This window comes from Rhipicephalus microplus, chromosome 1 (genome assembly GCF_043290135.1).
Source record: "Rhipicephalus microplus isolate Deutch F79 chromosome 1, USDA_Rmic, whole genome shotgun sequence".
NCBI classification, from domain to species: Eukaryota; Metazoa; Arthropoda; class Arachnida; order Ixodida; family Ixodidae; genus Rhipicephalus; species Rhipicephalus microplus.
This window is the reverse complement of record NC_134700.1, coordinates 286,191,525-286,215,106: the sequence shown is the minus strand read 5'-3', so window position 1 is coordinate 286,215,106 and position 23,582 is coordinate 286,191,525. Positions and strand designations below refer to the sequence as shown.

The window sequence follows — 23,582 nt, the reverse complement described above, 5'->3', positions numbered from 1 at the left end:
AGCTGATCGTATTACTAAAGTCGTGATCAGCGAATCTCAACAGGCGATCCGCAGCTACGATGCCGGCCGTATCTCTCGCAAGGCATTACGCATTCTACTTGCCGTTCCCCTCTTTTGCTACATCCCGCTAACTGACTTGGGCTCCGGCCCACAAGCCGCTCAGCGGTAACGACCAGTCCCGAAATCTTAGCCGCCTAGCCGAGGGTAGAGTCCACCACGTCGCTTCCCCTCGACACGAGTATGTCGCAGGACTCTCTGCTGACCACTTACACGGACATCGTCACGCCTAGGAAGATGCGTATACCGTCCTGCGCACCACGATCTAACAAGACGCGAGACCATCTCATGACGCGAACAGTATACAGACAGGCAGCTTTCCACATCCCCTTTTATACAGCTCACTAGCGTAACTCATTCTCCAGCCACACTCATATATAAGGTGTGGACATGCACGCACTACAAAGCAGACAACACAAACACCGCAGTCGTGAGAGTCCCTTCTGCCTGCCCCTGAGCTACGCCGCCGGCTCAGTCCAAGGGATCCCCGCCGACCTCCTCTGAGTCAGTGCAATCAGTCTTCGTCCCCTCTTTGTTTGGACGCAGTAGAGAGACCACCAGCAGCCGGTCGAACTTGCCGCTGATGGGGTCAAGTAGCGCGAAAAGAAAGTGGCGCGCACGGGCGCCAATATCGACTGTACAGCCATCGGCCACCGTTGGCCCGACATCCAGCCGGCTGCGATGCAGAGAGCGCTTTAATGGGCGGGGCGTACTCATTCCGGCCGACAACACACGGGGCTCTCTGGCCTAATTGCCGCTTCCAATGAAAATCATCTCTCCGCCGGGCGAAAATCATGAGAACGAAGTGCGTTTCTTTCCTCGCGTAATTGCTCCCGCGTGCCAGCGGCGGCGCTAAAAGCGTCTCCACACACCGGCGACTCGAAATCGCCTCTGCGGCAGCCGTTTCCCAGCCACGCTTTTCGCCACGTCGCTTTCCACCTGGGGGCCCCGGGAGGAAAAAAAAAAAAAGGAAAGAAAAGGCAGCCAGCCAGAAACTACCCAGCCGCACGGCTCCTTCTTCACGCCGGAATGATCCGAGAAAGGTGGGGAGAGATGCACTGTACTTGGTACACACACACACACACACACACACACACACACACACACACACACACACACACACACACACACACGCACACACACGCACACGTGTGCCTGCACCGCGGCGAGAGAACCGAGAATCTCGAGAAAATAAACTCGCCAGTTGGTGCGTGTTTTTTCGGGAGGCGGATTCCTTCGAGCATGCATCGTGCGTAATACAACTGCGCCAGCGCAAAAGACAACTAATTTAAGCAGAGAGGGGACGGCCTTAGGAGCGATAACCGTACGTCAGAAAACCGCGCGGAGTCGTTTAATAGGTCGACACCGATATACATGGGGCGTGTTGATGAGCAGAGACTCCGTTTCGGCCTTGCAGGTTTGGCAGAGAAGCGCGCATCAAACACGGGGCCGACAGACGACACGCGCTGTGGTGTGGGCTAGCCAAAAAACGAGCGGGATATGAAGTCGCGTTCACTGCAATCAAGAGCGACGGAGGAGCGTCGACGAGTATGGATTCTATGGAACAGAAGTAGTTGCGCGCAAAAGAGAGAGGAATAAAAAAAAAACGGGGGCGGGGGGGGGGGGGGTGGCGTACCAAATTAGAGCAATCATATCAGCCAGCCTTCTCTACGAGCGGTGAATGGTGGGGGAACACGGAGCTTGCTACGCACAAAGGAAGAACGGCACACAGTGGGTCGCACTCCGCTGCTTTTCGGGGGACGTTGAGGACAACAGAAAGGGGGGGGGGGGGTTCAAGCCCGAGAAGGAAGGAAGGAAGGAAGGAGGGATGAAGGGAGGAGGTGGGTTGTAGTATAGTAGTAGAGGAGAACAGCAGGCGCGAGCGCTTCCCGGAAACAGAAAACCCCACTTCCGGTCAGGGAGCGGCGCCGCGAGAAAACACCGGAAAGCGGAAACGAGCGTGTCGCCTCTCGACGCCACAGAGAGAGAGAGAGAGAGAGAGAGATCCTTGAACAGCTAAGCCTTACAAGCAGGCGGGCGCCTTAACCTGCCACGCTCAATAGTGCCGGCGAGTTGAAGCGTCGATGGCCAAGTGTGCGAGCGTTCGAAACATTCGCACTAACATCGCAAGGGTCGGGTAAAAGAAACAGTGGCGACGGATGCATACGTCACTAATAAGGAAGGTACTTAAGTTGTACGGCCAGGAGATACGGCCCGACGATCAGCGCGACAGGATGTCTCGAGGAGGCATATCGTAGTATATAGTGGGGTGTGTTGCCCTAAGGCAGTGCGAAGGTGCATGTATAAATATAGTAAACTGTGTCACGTACGGGTCACACCAGAGTCCTCTTTTTTTTTTTATTCCGCATGCGTGGTGCGTCTTCAACAAACTGAAAGTCTCGCTTTTTAAAATTAAGTTCTCGTGTCCAGAGGACAATTAACAATTTCCCGATAAAAAAAAAGCTTTCCCGACACGACAAGGTGAAGTTCTCTCACGTCTCTATAACTGACAAAGCGTGACTCGTTGTAAACAATATCGCATAAACGGAAACCTGATTTAAAAAATGCATCCCTGTTCTTTATTTGCGTGGGTTTACAAACACGATAGTCACGGCGATTTAAAGTAATAGAAAGCACAGTTTATTCCGTTTCGCTAGATCTATAAGATATTCTACTACTCGTCACGGGGAAGGCAAACAGGTCGCTTCATAGTGGAAACGAAAAGTCTGCCAACACATTTCTGCCAGGTTCACATGAAGTCTATGACAGCCCGTATACTGTCGAAGGGAACCTATTCCCGAATCACGCGAACCCGCTTGGAATACCAGGAACACAAAGTCAAATGAGTAACTTTCGCAAAAACATAGTACACAAACTTCGCACAGTCAAAAGAACAATTCTGCGGATAGGCAAGGTGGTCCTGAAAACGGTTTCAAACAATACGGTAGGATAGACCATTTCCGTAATGGTCTATCCTCTCTGTCAAAATCTATAGCGACTTAACCAGCGATAAAATAGATTTTGGAATCGTGCGTAACAAATCCAGCAATCAGGCACAATTGCATCAGCGCCTATCAATCGGCAAAGAAACAAAATCGATGTTGTCCAAGACCAACCCTGTACAAATTATACGGTTGCACAAGGCATAACCAGTGAAATAATTATATAAACAGGGAAAGTTATCGTCATTCCCCTGACATGCAATAGCGCCCCCCTCCCCCTTCTCCCTTTGTGCGATGTCACGCTTCTTCTGCCGCCGAAACCGCAATCACAAAGCCGAGTGACAACATAAGCCGGTAAGCTATTACGCATGCCTGAGAGCGAAACAATCGAACATATTGTGTGTCGGTGCCCTCAGTACAGGTGTCAGAGGCAGCCCCTGTCAGCAGTGTTTGCACGCCTCGACAATTTCTGCGATAAACCCACCTCGTCGAGCAATTGTGACATTTATAGTGTGCGCGCGTGTGTTTTCGCTTCGATCCCGCTCTATCTCATTCCGTTTTCCATAGTTTTCGGTCTCCCAATCCCCATTTCCCAGAGCAGGGTGGCAAACAAGATACTTGCTTTCCGGTTAACCTCGCTGCCTTTCTTAATGCCATCTCTCTCTCTCTCTCTCTGTGTGAGAGCTCACAAACAAGGCATCGAATTTCGTCGTATTTAACCAGAAGCGAGCACAATACGTGCGCCAACATTTCGAGGTCAATATTGTGATGACACACATCTATACTCTTCATATCGCTTTGCACACTGCCAGACTACAAACGCGGATGGGCGCCAGATCGGATCGATGAATCGATACTGGAGCCATACACGATGCATCGTGCAGTACATACTACACACGCTGTCCAGTGTCCGTGGGCGCAGCTCGGCCCCAATTAAAAAGAAAAAAAAAAAAACATTTGGGCCAAACGCGAAGCAGGGCATGCCTGAAAAGAAGCACGACTTCGTGAAGGATTGACACGAGGCCCACGCGCGCGTTAGGACAGCTTTCGCTCGCCCACGGGTTACACACTTCCCGATAGTTTACGGTGCAACGAGACGGGAGAGAAAGGCGCGGAAAGAAGGAAACGAGCGACTATAACTACACCTATGACGAAAAAAACGTTTCCCTTTGGGCGGCGTTTTATCTTCCACGTTCTGCGCACGCATAGTCGACCCTCCCCAACGGTGTCCGGCCGCACGTGGGTTACGAAGAATAGCGGCGGTGCTCGATAGACTAAAAGGAACGGTCCTATAGCTGGCGCCCTCTTTTGAACAGACTCATTCATGGATTGCTGCTACACAACAGGCACTTCTCGTACGTTGCAGTCGTCGCCCACGCGCAATCACGAAAGCGGCGCGTGACCCAGGAGGGTGCGGCGTGACGGCATTTTTTTAAACTCTCTCGCAACTAACGAGGGTTAGCGCGCGCCTCGACCCGGGGAACCAGCCGAAACACACACGGCGGACACCGCCGCACCGCTCCTTGTTATCCACTCGCACCGGCGGTGAAGAAACCTCGCCCACTGTATGCACGACGCTAAGGGCCTCAGGCGAAATCACGCTGGGAACGCCAGCCGTGTACAGACGGGTTCACAGTTAAAGGGAACACCTCCATGCGCGCCACGTCCAGATTTGGCTCTCTGGCAAAAGCATAGTGGCTTAGATCTGCATAAGACTACTGCTCGTTGACTGTTCTGAGTCCTTTTGATAGACAGTGCCAAGCACAAACAATATCATTATGTCTACGTGCGCTTGTGAGGCCCGCAATATGACAGGTGCTCATCAGAGTGTTCCCTTTGACAGTGGACGGTACTGTACATCGAGTACGGCGTCACCACAGCGTACAACGCGTAACGTCGCGCTAAATAGTCGTGGTCTATGAACGCACGCTATGCCAACACTCCTCGTTAGCTGTAAGCAGGCCAGAGAGAGAGAGAGAGAGAGAGAGAGAGAGAGGTGCACTGCAGCCAAACAACATAAAGGATTCCCCCTTAGGACCGTCATTGGCCACGTCGATTCAATCAGATTTGAAAATCCCTCTTTCTCCCCCGCGTGACACACGTATTGGTCGTCACATGTCCGTTACGTGAGAATCAGTTAACTGAGGCATTACTACTCATCTGCTTGAACATCTCTAAGCCATCAGAAATGACATTTGATACACTACAATGGTCGCCACTGGCGTAAATATTAGCTGTCCGCATTTGCCTACACAGACGCGCCAGAGCTGTAGGGTATATAACTTGTGTCACACATAGGGGGCATGTCATGCGTAAATTCTGGAAGGGGGGGGGGGCGATTTAGCTTCAAAAAAACATCTGAATTGCTTGGTAGTTACAGCACTATAGGAATAATATAGGTATGCACCAACGACGGTAAATGGAACTGAAATTGGAAAAAAAAAAGACTACCTTAATGTGCTCGCATTCTCATTTGAGCATTTAACCCTAAGGAGTTATTTACTATACTCGAGGACGACTTTTCTTGGTACGGGAGCGGAGCTACTGCACATGTACTCCTCCGCCAATGTAGTTTCGCGCTTCCAATGACGGCCGTGTTCAAATAATAACACTGCATTCAATTTACTACGTCTGCCTAGACAGCCATTCGTGAGCGAAATTCGTCACAAGCTTCTTCGGCGAGTCGTCGAAATAGCTGGGTGGCGACGAGCGCTCATAAAGACGAAAACGCCATTTTGAGAGTGATGTGCGTACGTAAAACGAGCCATGTTTTCACAAGTACAAAAAACACGAAACGACACTGCATGAAGTAAAATAATTATCAATATGTCACTAATGCGTGTTGCGTTTCCTTATAAACAACATTTCGTAGAAAATAAACTGACGTTTTTTTTTTATGTTCACGTGGAAAATACGGACGCAATTGTGGGACTATATTCTTCAACGGTGGCACAACACCTAGTTTAGCTCCGTAGCCTTCCCTCATACCCAGCAATTCGGGACATCGCTTTACGTTCACCGTTTTTTCACACCACGTGGCGTACAGCCCTTCATGCTGCACATCTGCAGACTTTTGCTGAGGTTTTACCATGATCGACGTCCACTTTCCCATTGATTTACCGACAAGCAATTCTTTTATCCCTGCAATGCTGCTTTGCTGCACTATCGATTTGAGAAAGCTCTTCAGGAAAAAAAAAAAAAATCCATTGATCGTAATCCCACGAAATTTCAAACACAAAGACAGGTTGTTTTACCGTACATGCCACTAGAGTGCAATTAGCGAATAACTCGTCGTTGCGCTACAATCAGCTTTTTCAAAAATGACCCAATACATTTTCAATGAATACACAAAAGTGTCTCGGAAAAAAAATCCATCCGTCCAATTAAAACTAATCGCGTTGTACAGCATAAGGGCGTTGTCAACATTAAGTTCCTGAAGTTCAATTAGCGAAAAAAGTCAGGAATTGCTCAGTAATCATTTTTTTTTTTGAAAAACGCTCCCCATAGCGTTACACCCAGCATTGCTCCTTGGGGTCGGCTTTGCCGCACTAGTAAATGTCCCAGATTGCTGGACTTTCCATTGCCAAGTGAAGTCGTCCGCGAGTACAGAAATGTGCCAAAGCCCATTTATGAGTTAAACTTCAAACTGCACTTCACCAACGCGAGTTTCTATCATTGGCTGCTCACTGCTATTAGATTAAGCTCCCTGGCCCGGCCTCGAGGCGACCATGCTCGCTTTACTTTATTTCAAGACATGACTAATATTTGCATAATTAAAACAAAACCTATATCAATAAAAACGAAATGAACGCCATGAAATGACGCATATACCACATTGAGATTTCTCTGGATTTACACCACCGGGGGCATCGACTATGGACGAGACGAAGGATAAGATTCAAAAAACTCCACACTAATCTGAGTGATGCGGGCTCGAATGTTGATCGCCTAAGTACAACGCAGTGAAACTGAAGACACATGGCGAGTACATTTATAACACACACACACACGAAAAAAGTTTGTGTAACACAACTGAAGCTCCACACGGGAATGCTGCCGTTGTTTGAAACGTTGGTATATTCATAAAACATGAAACATCCACAATACGGATATGCAACACGGCATTCCATTTAAAAAAATTGAAACCGAGTCTCAGATGTGTACTGCATGGAATTGAAGAACCGCAAAATGACGTCAGGGTGGCGGAGGAAGGAGGTTCCGAACAACAACTAAGGTGTGGCAGAGTCGATACTTTTTGGAAAGTAGCGCTACTAAAAGTGACAGGCTAAACTTTTTAAAAGGTGATCTATCTGCAACAATACTACCTTCTGCAGTGATGCTACCAAAATGGAATTTATTTTTTGAGTATTCCCGAACACCTTCGAACACCACTTAGATTTCATTCACTGAGCCGCCCAGAGATCTGGGAACTCAATCAGCGCATTTCTGGCATTGCTGCGGTGATTTCATTACATTGGCCAATGAATGAAATTATTTTACCCAAGAGAGAAGGAAGACCTCACGGTTTTTGTTTTCAGCCGAGTAGAGTGGCTCTGTGGCACAAAAATCACGCAAGAGAACCGAATACACAAACCGCTTAACTAACCTAACGTGTGCGCTAGACTGCGTCTTCTTTCTTCTCTTGGCACGGCTGCAACACCGCGTTGCGTAATTCTACCTCGCGCTTTTAACTATAACAAGGAAGCGAATCACCGAGCAAGAAAGACTACGCATCCGCGGCTTTTAACAACAGCGCGTCCATACGCGGAAATACACAATAAACTCTCTTGGTAGAGATAACGAGCGAAGGAATAATAGCGTGACAGCTATAGGATGCCACTTTCTCCACTCACTCCGATCGGTGTAAGGGAGCTTTGTATACACTTGCACAACACCGCGGCATAGCATTCAAGACGACCGACGTCGTTAGCTGGCACCGAGCGAAGGAGGAGGAACCGCTTCATCGAGTGTCGACGGACGGTCATCAGGCGGAGAAAAATAAAGAAAGGCGAAACACACACGCGCAGCGCCGATGACGCAAGTCGCAGCTGACCCGAGTCGTGCGCACGGCGTCGGACGCTCTTTCTGTATTACGTCAGCAGAGGTATAGCAGAGATACGTGAGATTTTTCTTTTTTTCTTTCCTTCGGTCAAACCTTTCGCAATGTTACGATACCGGTGGACAATAGAGAAGCGGACTTTTTCCAGTCTTCGTAAGTCGAGCGAGGGTTGGAGAACGAAAATATGAGAAGAAACGACGCTGCGTGCATCAGCAAGCGTGAACGGCAACCACACACATTCCCGACATTAACATACTCGGAGAACGTCAAACATTGCCGCGTAGAGTGCGCCAGGAGCAGATCCAAAGGGGGGCGGGGGGTGATGATGTAAGACAAGTCAGCGAGGCGCGTGGATCAACGTACACACTCTTCTCTTCCCTCACCCATTTCCCTTTCTCTTTCAGAATTCCGTGAATATATGTACATATTTATGCAGGTGTGTTACATGACGCGCATCTTCACCCAAAGAATAGATATTTATGCAGGTGTGTTACATGACGCGCATCTTCACCCAAAGAATAGATATTTATGCAGGTGTGTTACATGACGCGCATCTTCTCCCAAAGAATAGGTATTTATGCAGGTGTGTTACATGACGCGCATCTTCACCCAAAGAATAGATATTTATGCAGGTGTGTTACATGACGCGCATCTTCCCCCAAAGAATGGATATTTATGCAGGTGTGTTACATGACGCGCATCTTCACCCAAAAGAATAGAATCGTGAATCCGAGGCATCTGTTCCCCGTCGTGTTCACCGTACGTGTTGCTAGCAGCGTCCTTTCGCGCGAAGCCAATCTCTGCCGTGCAATTTTCTCTATCTCCTCGATCAGCTTTTTTTTTTCTTTTACCGGAGGCTGCAGTGACACTGACGGGAAAATGATTGACGTCCGGCATCGACCTAACAGAGCAAAAAACGTGAGCGAGCAAGGGCGCGAACAACAGGCATTCCGCTCGTGTGCCTATTTAGCTACGGAACTCGGGCATCCATCACCGGGTGGGTATACGGCGTCATCTTCGCGAAGGCGTCCAGCATGAAGGTGGAATAGGCGGCTGCTCTCCCGTGAGTGCCGCAGAAGTGGCCATACGAAAAATACCGCTCTCTTCGCCACGCGGGTTCGGCAGCACCGAAAGTTGGAACTCTTGCTCGCTGCGGCTGCTGCTGCGCAAAAACTGCTTCCGCCGCATTCCGCACCTACGGACCCGTGACACGTCGCAGGCGACCTTCCTTTGAACTAATGACAAAAAAAAAACTGATAGAAAGACGGGGGGAGAGAAACAGAGAGAGAAAAGCGTTTACGCTGCACGCAAACAATGGCCATCACGAGCGAGCGTCCCCAGAAGCGGCGCACTGCACACGGCGACGTTTTTTTCAGCCAACAATGGCTCGACCGAAAAGACAATGCGGCAATTTTGCAGCTCGGCCAAGGGTCACGGAGCAGGGGCCAACACGGGGCACACGGCGGTCACCCATTCAGCAGCACCCGGCAGCTCGTGAAACGCGGTGTCGCATGAAGCTTCCTAGCGCACGGAGAAGAGACACGTCGCACGGCGGCAAGACCGAGGAAGAAGAAGAGGAGGAGAGAGCCATTGAGGACAAAGCGCCATTCAAGAAGACGGTGGAGGAGGGGGGTCACACATGCGCCCACTTTTCTGCTGCCGCACCCGTCCGCTCGCGCGAAGGTCCTCGACGCGCGCGCACAGAAAATACGCTGCCGGCTGCGGACAAAAGGGGGCCGCGCTTCCGCACAGAACGTAAAGGGTGCGCCCCCCCCCCCCAGCCCAATCATATCCCCTCCCCCCGCCACCAACCCGCTGTGCTACGGTGGTGGCGACCTTGAGAGAAGAGTGCTCTTTCGGGGGCGCGGCGGCATACCCCCCCGCCACAACTTGTTCCAGCCGGCGGCAACTACCGGCCGAGCCCAGAACGGGGCAAGGCGAGCGCACCCTTCTTTTGCACCAGGATACGACGCCGGATAAAGGAGTAGAAAAGCGTAAAGTAACGCGCCAGCCCGTATGGGGGGAAACGTGCGCCACAACGGAAACAGTCTAGCACGGCGGAGAAGCGGAAGCGGGACTTCCGCCTACATCAAAGTGCGTGATCAGTAGTAAATCCTACGATTTGTGGAACGTCTAGGTAGCAAACGAAGCTCGAGATTATCCCCAGATCGCACAGCAAATTCGGTCTGCTGTGAGTGTACAGCGTTGAAAGTTTAGAATACAGGAGACAAATGAAATCATAAAAAAGAATATATTCCACTGATTGGTCAGGCGGCCTTGTATTACCGGCATGTTCGAAAACGTGCAAACAGCGTGTACTACGCAGTTCGACCGCATAGAGTGACAAACCACTGAAAAATACAGGACCCAGCGGCCTGAACTTCTATAACGCCTAGTGGGCTGAACGTTTGTCATCCGCGATAGTGCGTACTTCCATCGTCATCATAAGCATATTCTATGCCCAATGCAGCACAAAGGCCTCTCCCGATGATGTTCAGATTATTAACTATCTTGCGCAAGCTGATTGAATTTAATTGGACGAGCGCAAGGGAAGACAGTGAGAGCAACGTATAGACCCCGTGTACACACACACACCTCTTCCCTGTGTCTTTCCTTGCGCTGTAGTCACTCTTGAAACAGATTACCAACTAGCCCGTTCCCCCACACTTTGCTTCAATTTTACAGCCTACGAAAGCTGCCAAAGCGAGTGCGGTAGCCAGGACAGACGAGAGCCGGATGCTCCCGCTTACATTCCAACTTAGCACCAGCACTATAACCACGCACACCCGATTTCTTGTACTTTGACACCCTGCGCAGCGATCACGTCGGGAATGCGATGCGCGTGGTTTGCGCACCGTCAGTCTGACATGATCCACCGTTAGTGCACTCCCATATTCATCCCACTGCTATACGGCGAACAAGCCTGGGTTGTGGGACACTTCGCGGCGGATACCACGAGGCGCTGGGAAACGGGACCCCATTCGCGTCTTGCAGTTATACTGTGTATATAGCTCTAGTTTCCTCCCGCGCGAATGCCTGCTTTCTACGGTCGACGGATGTGGGATCGATTGTCGAGTACGTCGTGCAGGCGATTATTAGTCGCCTAATTGCGCTGCAGAGGCACGCGTCAGGAAACGACGCAGCGGGCCGCGCGGCACCGGATCATCGCCTGCCATATTCGTGGCCGACCGGATATACGAGAGCCGCATTCCAGCGGGCATTTCGACCCCGATAGCACAGGCGCGCACCGGCGAGTTAAAAGCGGTGTGTGCACGGCACGCGCGGCGCGAAAAGTCTGCCCCGTTGCCAGGGAAGCATCTTACAACGTCTCTTGGCCTGATTGATTGATATGTGGGGTTGAACGTGCCAAAACCACCATATGGTTAAAAGAGACGCCGTAGTGGAGAGCTCCGGAATTTTCGACCACCTGGGGTTCTTTAACGTGCGCCCAAATCTGAGCACACGGGCCTACAACATTTCCGCCTCCATCGGAAATGCAGCCGCCGCAGCCGGGATTCGAACCCGCGACCTGCGGGTCAGCAACCGAGTATACCTTAGCCACTAGACCCCAGCGGGGGGGGGGGGGGCAACGTTTCTTGGCCTCACTGCTGTCGCTTTATCAACGGGAATCCAACAGGTTGTCTTGTTTGCGGAACATGCTTCGGGTACTTAACCAATGCTATAATTATGTTCCCGCATTTGACCAGGAGGTACGAATAGCCTGCGAGCCACCATTTCAAAGCATTTTCACATCTTCACGAAAGCACTTGGGCGTTCCTTGCCATTAAAGACAAATTGTGCGGGCTGCTTGCACTCGAAAAAAAAAAAAAAAGGCGGGGGGGGGGGGAATAACCGACTGGCCGCCAATGCTTGCGCAGATGGCGTCACGCCCGAACAACCACCAAACCAAGAGTGTCAAGGGCACGACGTGTCGGGCTCGTGCCATGTCGCGTATCGTGTTACCGGACCGTGACAACGCCTAAACAACCCACAGTAAACAATGTCATCATGCAACCTGTAATTGTTGGGAGTTCAACGTCCCCAAAACCACCGTATCACCACGAGAGACGCCATAGTGGAGGTCTCCGGAAATTTCGCCCACCTGGGGTTCTTTATCCTGCGCCTAAATCTAATAAGCGCACGGGTGCTCAATCATTCTCGCCTTCATCGAAAATGCGGCCGGGATTCTATCCCGCGACCTGCAAACTGTCATGTAAATCATCGGGGAGTAACATCTACCCCCTCACGGCACTGAAAAGCCTCAACTATAGTACATTCTAGTTCACCGTAGCCACAACCAACAATATATAGATGCCAGAGCCCGTCTGAGAGTCGCGGAGATATCAACGCATGCAGACACTCACTGCAAAACCTCTGCATATAATTTACGGATATAGAAGATGACTCAAGACGACGAAAATTATAAGCTGAGAAGCAAACACCCTTTTCGTGTCGCCGCTGAAAAAAAAGAAACAGCAAAAAAAAAAAAAAAAAAGGGGGCATTGGCAGCTGAAGCGGCATGCAGCGCTTGTAAGTTCTTCGGTATCGATACGAAACGAACAATTCCATCAATACATCGGCAGTTCGTGTTCAAAGATTCTGTAGCCGAAACCGTGAGATGCCGCTTGTTTTTATGGAGGGGGCGAGAGAAAGGAAAGGTGGCGTATCGACTACACTTCCATGACGATTGTATAAATACGGATATACTACAGACTTCCTGCGGGTCTTGTTTTGCAACTGCCTGAAATCTACTAAAGATTTCCAGTATGGTTCACCACACTCAGCGCATTTTTTTTTTCTCTTTTCTATACGCAAACGGGTCGAAGTGCTTTGAATCGTTCAACAAGGGAATCGGCGAGATACCACATACGCGCGCTAAAACACCGATTTCTGCGATGATCGTATGCGTGCCAAACGCACGTATAGGCGGGACACTCACCGTCGTTCCCCGGGCGCAGTTAGCGAGACGGCAAGCGAGCTTCCGCTGCCATCGCAACAGTCACGTACAACACCATCGGAGTCCAGAGAAAATGTATCAAGCACGCGATTAGACTTAGCGAGAGGCAGCGCGCGTTCCGGGGTCCCCCGGGAAAGTGGTGACTCGAAAGCGACGGGAAAGACGCCCTGCCTGCCGTCGCGCGCACTTCGCACCAGCAGTCGTCGTATGAGTCACTACACAGAGCACACGGGATCTGCGCGTCTTGATTCACCTGTGCGAACTCGTGCTTTCTCGATCACGCCTCCCTCGTCACAGCACACGGCGAGCGTGTTCCTCGCGAATGCAAAAGTGAAGATCGGATCGATCGATCGATATGTGGCGTTTAACGTTCCGAAACCCCGATATGATTATGAGAGACGCCGCAGTGGAGGGCTCCGGAAATTTTGACTAACTGGAGTTTTTTTAACGTGCACCCAAATCTGAGCGCACGGGCCTACAGCATTTCCGCCTCTATCGTAAATGCAGCCGCCGCAGCCGGGATTCGATTCCATGACCTGCGGGTCAGCAGCCGAGTACCTTAGCCAATAGACCACCACGGCAGGGCAATGCCAAAATAAAGCTTAAATCGGAGTCCTTCAAGTATTGAAGGGCTCTGGTTAAACGTAGACCAGACAATGATGGGGAATTTTCCTCAACACAGGGAGTCGGCCAGATCGGTAGGCGGCTTCGTAAGTGACAAGCGTGAGAAAATGGTGAATGAAAACTGGAATGTGCGCACAACTTCTTCAAATGCACGAAAATGTTTCCAAGAAAAAAAGCGTTTCGCAGCGATCGATCACCGCCCGCAGATCGAATCTAAACGCGCAGCACCATGGACGATACGTCTGTACTGTCTGTATCATGGGAGATTGATTGATTGATATGGGCGGTTTAACGTCCCAAAACCACCATATGATTATGAGAGACGCCGTTGTGGAGGGCTCCGGAAATTTTGACCACCTGGGGTTCTTTAACGTGCACCCAAATCTGAGCACACGGGCCTACAACATTTCCGCCTCCATCGGAAATGCAGCCGCCGCAGCCGGCATTCGAACCCGCGACCTGCGGGTCAGCAGCCAAATACATTAGCCACTAGACCACCGCGGCGGGGCGTATCATGGGAGAGTCTGGTCGCATGTCTGTATCATGCGTGGTATAGAAACGGCAAAACGCGGTAGTTAGTATAGTTGACTATCAGTGGTGGAGAAACCACAGAGGAAATGTGTCAGTTCCGATTTCGAACCCATCCTTAACCACAGGGTCATAAGCCAGCAAGTACGTATTTGCGTGCGCATGCGTACAACACTACTTCGAAATGAGGAGGATACACACCGCTCTAACTTACCAGCTGTAAAACTGACCCGAAACGTCGGGTCAGTTTACAGTTTTCAAGTTTCATCTAATTTGAAACTTTGAACTATGAGTGTGGCTGGAGAGTTCAGCTTATTAGTGTGGCTAGCCGCGCACCATGGGTTCAGTTAGGGAAAACCCTCCGATTACTTCGCTGTCGTAATGAGGAAACTGTTTGTTGGGAACGGCAAGGGGAAGATCGAATTCAATGCGTCGTACCCTCCCAGAGGATGCGACGGGTGTCTGTGAATCAGCAGCAGCAGCAGCATCAGCCGTGACGGCAGCGTGAATGAACCAGGCGCGCGTGCATGCGAGCCCCGTTGCGCGCATTCCTCGGAAGTCAGCCTTGGAGGAGAATCACCACCATCCTCCCCCTCGGCTCTTTTGAAAAAAAAGCCCACAGTTCTCTCCTCCCCTTGCTCGCGTCAACGAAGACTCTTTTTCCCCGCGCAAGGTGGCATTACGCTTTCTCGACCGCGCCGCCGCCTTTCTTTCGTACTTTTTTCGGCTGACGTCAGTTGTGAAACGGAAACTACCCAGAAAGTGTAAGAGGAAGATAAGAAAGGATAGCGAAATCCAGCTGCACGCTCACTTGGTGGTGCTGGTGGTGGCACGCGAAGAGAAAACGGCGATGAATCGTCGGAACGGCACGTGGGGCCACCACTCGGCCACCACTAAAACTTCCGGGACGCGTTTAAAACAAAGCACAAGCGCAGCTTCGAGGAAACGGGCATGTCGGAAGGCGTCCGTAAGCGGTAGGGGAAAAAAACACACACTAAGGCTGAATGCCAAGGCTTCGTGATCCACTGGTGAGGTGAGAAACAGGAGTTACAACTGCTACACGGCACCACAAGTCGTAGTAGCGAATTGCCGACTAACGCTTTTTTGTGGGGTGAAAGTTGCAACAGTATAGGTCGCCGTTTTCGCGCTGGTATTTTAAGCGTGAATCCCGGTTAGTCGTTTTAAACGTTTCTCGATTCGACAGTCCACGTCGAATTTCGAGTGAGCAGCGGACTACAGTCACCGAGTTCTTCGATTATATATATACTTTTTTCATGATCAATCACTCTGGCGGAAGTTCCAAGAAGCTGATTCAGTCGTTGCTGTCTTACAGGCCTTAAGCGTGAGGTTGGTTGCGAGGCGTTCCACATAGCGCGGAGCATAGAGGAACAGTTTATATACGGTCGACAATGGTAAGTTTGGGGCTGCGTGTGTGCACCTATATGTGAACTTAAGAACACTGCAGAGGTCTCGACGCTATCATAGCGGCAACACAGCAAGTAGAGAGTGCAGGAGAGAGAGAAAGCGAAAACCAGCGGGGGACGGAACTGTCTTTGGCTGAACCCAGTAGGCTACCGGTAGGTAGCCTAGTTGTGCTTCTTAATGAACAAAGACTTTCACAGACTGTGAAGTTTTTCTTCGTTTTAATTGCTTGCCGTTCCGACCCTTTTAGAAGTACAAACTATAGCTGCGAATCGAAGTTGTGGAACAGGAAACAATCGAACTTGTTTACCATTACTCGACATTGGTCATGGCGATGTGTTAACGTGGCTAAAGCTGAACAAGCAAGCAGCACTACTTGGAGAGTTCTTCATTTCCCAACGGGCGACCATCCCCATTCTCGAACTTTTTTTTTCTGTATAACCGAGTAAAACGAGGCTGCACGTATCGTCGTCCACACCTATCATCAGATGAGAGGAGGAAAGTCGAGAAAAAAAATTGCCCGCAGCTTCCCTCGGGGGAACACTGAGGAGGATGCGGACCATATAATTGGTTAACGGGGTGTTAAAGTGCGACTTACTTGGGTCGATGGCTAAATTGGTTAACGTCGTTGTGAAATGGGGTGTTAAAGTGCGACTTACTTGGGTCGATGGCTAAATTGGTTAACGTGGTTGTAGGAGGGAGTGTTAAATGAGTGAACACGTACACACGTATGCGAAAGGGCGGCGCTGGTCGAAGGGACGTCGATCATTGTGTTTGTGGATTCGTTGGAATTCATTTCACCGCGACCTTGGACGTCGACGCGCCGTACAAACCAACCGACGAGCGGCAACTGAGCGAGCGAGCGCCGACCTTGAGTATATATACAGCGCGACGGCGCATGCACTGTCAGCTGTTGAATGTTCTCGAAGCGCGACGCCACATGCGCGTCCACTGGAGAATCAGGAGAATTGTAGATGTCGAACGCGGTGTGTAGAGGAGGAAGGGTGCACAGATGGTGGAGGAGTGAAGCGCGCGCGGTGTGTAGAGGAGGAAGGGATGCACAAATGGTGGAAGAGTGGGCGACGGCGCATGCGCGCGCGTCAGCTGTCGAATGTTCGAGAAGCGGTGCGGACGGCGCGGACGGCGCACTACAAGGCGCGAGTATAAGATGCTCCGCATCTAAAAGATGCAGGAAGTGAGCCCCACCACCGATAAGGACGGTGCACCGTGCGGAGTAATCGGGCGAATACTATCGCACGGAGGAAGGAACGTTCTATCGCGAGAAACGCACGCGAAACCACAGCAGACGGTTATGCTGTCTCAAAATGCGGAGAGAGAGAGAGAGAGAGAGAGAAACCGCAAAACCGCAACAGACAGTGATGCTGTCTCGAAAGAGAGAGAGAGAGAGAGAGAAAACGACAGATCCGAGCTTTTCCAGACGGCGTCAACCGGTGCGTCGTCGAGTGTGCCGAGAGAGGGCAGTTGTTGACATCTCCGTGACGAACGAAGAAGCTTCACAGTCGGCGAAGGTGGTCGTATTTGGAGTTTGGCAGCTTGGGCTAGTTGGTATGGCATGAGTTGGTATAGCGCGAAAAGAAAACGACGACACAGAGACAAGAAGGACACGAGCGCTAACTTCCAACTGAGTTTATTGCGCAGAGCGCAATAAGTTCAGTTGGAAGCTCGTGTCCATCTTGTCTCTGTGTCGTGGTTTTGTTCTCGCGCTATAACTATCGTCGTATTTGGAGCTAGCAAAACTACGCACTCGACACATGGAAACCATGGACTGTTTCACTGTCAGTTTGCTATATCACCACCGTAATGGCAATCCCACTGTTTTGAGAAGGCGCGAATACAAGCATTTCTTTTATATCCGAGGAGAGGGTCTTGACTGAGATAGTAGAGCGCAATAAACTCAGTTGGAAGCTCGTGTCCATCTTGTCTCTGTGTCGTCGTTTTGTTCTCGCGCTATAACTATCGTCGTATTTGGATCTAGCAAAACTGCGCACTCGACACATGGAAATCATGGACTGTTTCCACTGTCAGTTTAGCTATATCACCACCGTAATGGCATTCCCACTGTTTCGAGAAGGCGCGAATACAAGCATTTCTTTTAAATCCGAGGAGAGGGTCTTGACTGAGATAGTGATTGATGACGGTGATAATTTCACAGACGCTAGCGATCAACAACATTCATCTGCGTCCCAGTGGGCCTGCTAACGACACTATTACTACGGAGAAGGTCTTCACGGGTGTCATGTTGGGTACAGTGGCGAAGACATCCATCAATCGCTCCTGGATCTGTGAATGGTTCCAGGTAGGTGATTCGACAGTTGTTGGATAACACGAGATCCACTATACATCGCGGAAGGCGCCGGGATGGTTTTGCATTTGTCAAAATATTCACGGTATAGGACGGGACACGCCAGAAGAAATAAGACAAACAAGCGCAGGCTTTCGTCTCATTTCGTTGCGTCCCATCATGCCACGCGGTTCGACCACGATTAACGCCCACGGAAACTCGCCCAGCATTTTACTCTGGATGTCTAAAAATCGATACGACAAGAGTCTGCAGCGATATATGCCCGACCTTTGTCTGTCGCGGAAATGCGACGCTTTTTGTATGTGGCGCATGCTCAAACCGACAGAAATACGAATTTCCGGAGACTTTTTAAGTCCACGAGTGGAGGTTGGCTCGTGCACCAGAGCGAGGTCCGTGGAGAGGTGGTTCAAAGGCAGTATACACGGACGCCTTCTTTAGGCGCTGATGCATGTCTTTCAGAGCGGCACGCATTATGCATACCCCCCTAATTACGACGAAGTGCTTTCGCGCCTCGGGCTGCGACGACCTCGAAGACGACTGCGTCACAGCGGGAAAAGTTACGCGACGCATGGTGCGACTGCCACGTCAGAGGAGAAGCGTCGCCCCACTGACTGCACAATAACACTGCACCACTACACGTTGGTACGAAAATAATGGCAGCTCAATGGTGGCACCGGATAGTACAGGGGAGGAAAGAAAATAGAGAGGTACAAGAACCAAAAAAGACTGCCCACTGGTTGTTCCTTAGTCGACATTAAAATGGACAAAAGAGAATAACTCGCAAAGTTCGCGAATACCGATGTCGCATAAATACTTACAAAAACTCCTTCTTCCCGAAAACCACACACGAATGGAACAACCTACCAGAATATATTGTATCCACCCCGCCACCCTCATTTCAAAATGCTCTGTCACAATTTTTGTTAAAATGAAAGATGCCAATTTCTGTCTGCATTTCTGTTTGTGTTTTACTTTTCCTTGATTGCCTCGTGTTCCCGAGAATGTGTACACACTGTATAAGCTGAGCATGCTTACTTGTTTTATTATCGGTATTCATACCCTGTATCAATTTCAAGTTTTATGTCTCCTCCCCCCTACTGTAATGCCCAAACTGGGCGCTGTAGGTACTCGAATGAATAAATAAATAAATAAATAATAACTACTCGGTAAGCTGCGGTAGTTTTCCATGTACCCCGGTTTCAAGCTTTCCGTAATTGGCTCGGCAGAGTGATGTATTCATAAAGAACAACAAATGTATCTAGCGCACTTTTATATATGACCACAGAAGGTTCATTTGTACAAGAATACAAAAAACAATGAGATACTATTTCAGTTGTAACTTTATTACCACACTGGTCAATCAGCAATTAGCTCACACTGAGCTACCAAAACGAGCTCCCCCACTGCTATACTCAGGAACGCCACCTTCAATGTTATTCAGTTTCTCCAAGCGTAAATCTGGATATAGAGGTATCAGAACGGCGTATAGCATCTATGCCCTAAACAGACAATGCTTTTTTGCTCCGTTAGTCCACGGTCTTCATGAGCGATTTCTCTTCTCTAAAAGTCAGCTTTAAAAACACGTGAAGGCGCGACCTCGACAATATCGGCGTTACTCTACCTAATGATCCAAGATGCTGTACCAAAAAAAAACCCAAATGTAAGTCGACTTGCACCCGTTCTGTGTTGTTTAAAGTTCCTAAATTTAAAGTCCCCAGAGAAATAAGAAGGAAAGATCTAGGAACATTAGCGCAGTCTTCTATCTACACCAGCGAGAATGATCAACATGTAATACAGCGAATATCGACACGTACAAGTGAAACGTATTATTTAACATTCGGCGGACTGAAAAAGCAGGCACCCCGTTGCGGCAAAGATACAAGGTCAGCCAGCTTTACTGCCCAGCCCTCATCATGCGGGCAGATTTTACACAGTTACGCGCAATTGTCGACTCGCAAGGGTCCATTGTGCCTGGCGTTCCCTAAAAACACCCCGATACCGTGAACGAAGATCCGCCAGGCCATTCTAGGGAGTCACACAGACCAGAGCCAGACCATGTATAGCGATCATTCACCGCTATAGAAGCGAGGCGCGCTTGGCGCAGTCGAGCGAACGCCGACGCCACAGGCTGCTGCATGCTCTGTACAGCGCGTTCGGCCTTCTCAAGGGCGAACAGTGCGGCAACCTCGGCTCGTATCGCACGGACGCCTGCTCGCCCCCAGTGACACGTCATGCGACCTCACTCGCTTTTTTTTTGTTTATTTTAATGTCTCCCGTCGTTTTATTAAGGAGACACGTTGACTGCAAGTTTGATCAGTTTCGCTGCACTGCACAATCGCCCTTCTTCGTTCGCAAACCGTGGCGAAACCAAACCCCTCCCTCCCTACTCAATCCTCTTTTTTTTTTCTCGTTGATTCATCGTCGCTTACCTCCACCTCCCATGCTGCTGTTTCTGGGACTCGCGAGGCGAACAAAAGGACTCTAGCTGCAGCGCGCTCCCCCTCGTACACGCTTCGAACACAATGGCACTACTACTACTACTACGCGCGGCACGGTCGGCGCGTGACGTCACGGAAAAGGCGGCTCGCCATTGGTGGCAACCGCAATCAATGAAGCAAGCGACCCGCGGCGACCCATTCACGGCTATTGCGCTAGCTAGCGTACGGGAGGACTACGAGGAAAAAATGCATACGCCGGACCGCGACGTCGTCGATAGCGAGAGAAAAGAACGCAATAAAAGAAGTGCGCCGACCACACAAGAACGTATTTTCGGCGCGAAACGGTCTCGGCGGTGGCCCAGTTACACCATAGAGAAGAACCACGTTTGTCGCGGCCTTACAGCAAATTCCTGCGACCAGCGCTCTCCTTGAAACGCTGATTACGCAGAAGGCAGTTTCGGTTGGAGAAAGGTGCACGTTCCGTCGCGCATCTACTAAAAAAAAAAAAATCGACAAATAAGTTTCGCATATTTTGCTGCCCGAGTGTGGCTGAAAAAGGCACTGAGCTACACACCACCGCGACTGGGAGGCGCTGTTACGATGAATACCGGTGACACGGTCAATTGTGTTTACGAAGCATGGTTGCTCATACCGATGGCTACAGTCAGGTAATGTATTATTACTATTACAAAACGGTTTGCAACGCTATGGGAAGACCTGACTCGTGCGCTCCTGCTCCCTGCTTCGGGTCACAACTGTTCGTTCCAATTTCTTCGAAACAGTGCCGTACAGCGTGAAATTGATTAACCCGATAGGTGCGGTTACAAAGTTGTCCCGATATAGGTGCTCAGCCATTAAACGATTCCGACTGTGTGTCCTCAAATCCAGAGCAGCGTGTTAGCAGCCGTGCTGGGATAACATTTTGGCACTGTAGGCAGGTCTACTTCTACAACACTCAATAGTGCATGTCTACGCGTTTTTTCCCCCACGGCGCGACAATGCTAAAGATGTTCATCTGACTAAAGCTCGTGAAAAAAACTGCAGTCAGAGCACGTATTGCCCTCTCTTTTTGAAGAATGTAGAGACGAGACGGAGGGGGGCGACTGTACAAGTTTGTTCATCAGGCTCGCCCACCGTGGCAGAGAAGGGGGTGGTCTCGTGTCAGCGCACCCATTTCTGTTTTTTATTTCCTCTTCGCGTGGTGCCCTCGTTCGCCACGAAGCTTGTAAAAAAAACTCGAAATAACGATAAAAATGAAGCCGAGGCTCCGCGCTTTTTCCTTCTCGGATCGGCGGCCATTCAGTGCACCAACATGACACGCCTTCAGTCAACCACTACCACGCTCACGGAGGCGCCGAGCCACAGCCACAGTGAGAATGCAGGCACTGCGCCGTGCTCCCGACCGGGTTGCAGAAATTAGGTGCCTTTTCTCATCTTCTAACCACTACTACCACCACAACCACCAGTGAGAATGAGGCGGTCGTTGAAGCTCCATTCAGACTCGAGCCTGTTTTTTCTCGTGGCTTTATTAGGCAAGCTGTGGGGGTCGGGTCTCTCGTAATTACGAGGCGTAGTCCAACCAGCAGCATCGCAAGGTATTGCTACTACGGGACGGCTAGAACAACAACGTTGGTCGACGTTGAAAAGACGGCCACCACGACACGCCGGTATTCCCTTTCCCCTCCTTTCTTGAGATTTTTACGGAATGAATAGGCCGGGCAGGTCCGCGCCAGCGTGTATACTACAGAATGGCCGGGCAAGGCACACGCTGAGCGAGGAGGGACTATTGAGGACACGGGCCGCGCTGCGCCCAACAACCGCGTGGTGTGTGCCTACGCAAGGAAAGGAGGTGGTGGTGGGGGGCTTCCCAGCCGGCCCGAAAAGGCCTACGCTTCTCGCGCGGCGGCCGACGCGAGAAAGAAGAAAACGCCGTCCACCCGCCGCAATGGCGGCTCGCGCTGCCGAAAAGACGCTTGCCATCATCGTGGTCCCGCTATCGTGGTGGCAGAGTAATTCCTCGCCACCGTGACCCGCGTCGTCTTGTATTCCTCCCATATGTGAGACGAGCTATACCGAGTCACAGCGAAACTTCCGTGGCGCTCCGTGTGGCCTACTCGCGTCGGCGGGCGCGGTTCTTGCGCGACAACCAGGGGCAAGCCCGCAATGTCTTTGGCAAGTAGCAATGCAATATGTGCGTTACGGATTGTTGAGAGATTTTACGGCACAAAGACAAAAGGAGAGAACAAATGACATTGCTAGAATGCTAGAAAAAAAAAAGAACGACACACGTAGCCGGTCCATGGAGCGCGGAACACCCACGTCTACTGCCTCTCGGCCATGATCGAGCAGAGACGTTTTGCCACCATCAGACAAACCCTTAACACAAAAAACATTCGCAATGTAAGCGTGGACGAGAGCAAAATGACTGACCCTGCACGTCTGCATCCTCTTCCTTGAGAGTGCGGTAAGCCGGCAGCGTGAAGCAGCGTAGCATGGTTGAAGACGACGACCGTCAGACCACCGGTGCCACACAAACATAGACCGGAGAGCGCACACGTCGGCGTGAATTTTCCGAAACACCTCGGGAGTCCGCCGCGTTACGGATCACGTGAACCCGCGGTCGATGATCATCCGACCACGAGAAGGCGACGAGTGAACCACGACGGAAGACCTCCCCGGAAAAGGAGAGACAAGCCGCCGCCGGGGACCGTTAGTCCTAGAGATTTAGGCTGACGCTGCGCCGGCGACCCGACGATCGGCGGCTGCGGAGCGCCTCGCAGACGGAGCTCGTTCCCGACAAGAAGGAGCCATGACAGCAGCGGCGAGGAACGACGGGCAGCGGACGCTGCTTCTCTTCGGAGTACGCCGCAGGGCCCCGCTGCTGTTGCCTCCTTGCAGCGCCACTGCGGCGTCGGCCGGAGGTCATCCGGCACGATGTACAACCGCTGCCACTACCAGCCACGACGTCTTCTGGAGACAGGACTCCGGAACAAGGCCTACTCCGCTTTCTGTACTTCACACACGTTCGAAGAGCTGCTGTGTAGGCACAGGCGAAGAAGACCCGGTCCAAGTTGAGAAACACTTCTCGGTCCGCAGAAAGGACGAAGCCGGCTTTTGAACACTCACAGAAACACACACTGTAGCGAATCTCTCACTGTCCTACGTCACGAAGCGAAGCGCGCACACACACATCATCATCGTACACACGAAGTTTGTTTCGAGCGCGGATTTA

General features: G+C 50.8%; 1 protein-coding gene across 1 annotated transcript in view; it reads right to left on the bottom strand.

Moving 5' to 3' along the window:
* The window catches only part of Shc (SHC-adaptor protein), a 38,692-nt gene extending 15,501 nt beyond the window's left edge, over positions 1-23,191 (bottom strand). Inside the window, exon 1 of the mRNA XM_075865069.1 lies at positions 22,781-23,191. Within this exon, the coding sequence (XP_075721184.1) occupies positions 22,781-22,844 (64 nt within the window). The 5' untranslated portion in view covers positions 22,845-23,191. The remainder of the gene's footprint in view (positions 1-22,780) is intronic.
* Between the last annotated feature and the right edge of the window lie 391 nt (positions 23,192-23,582).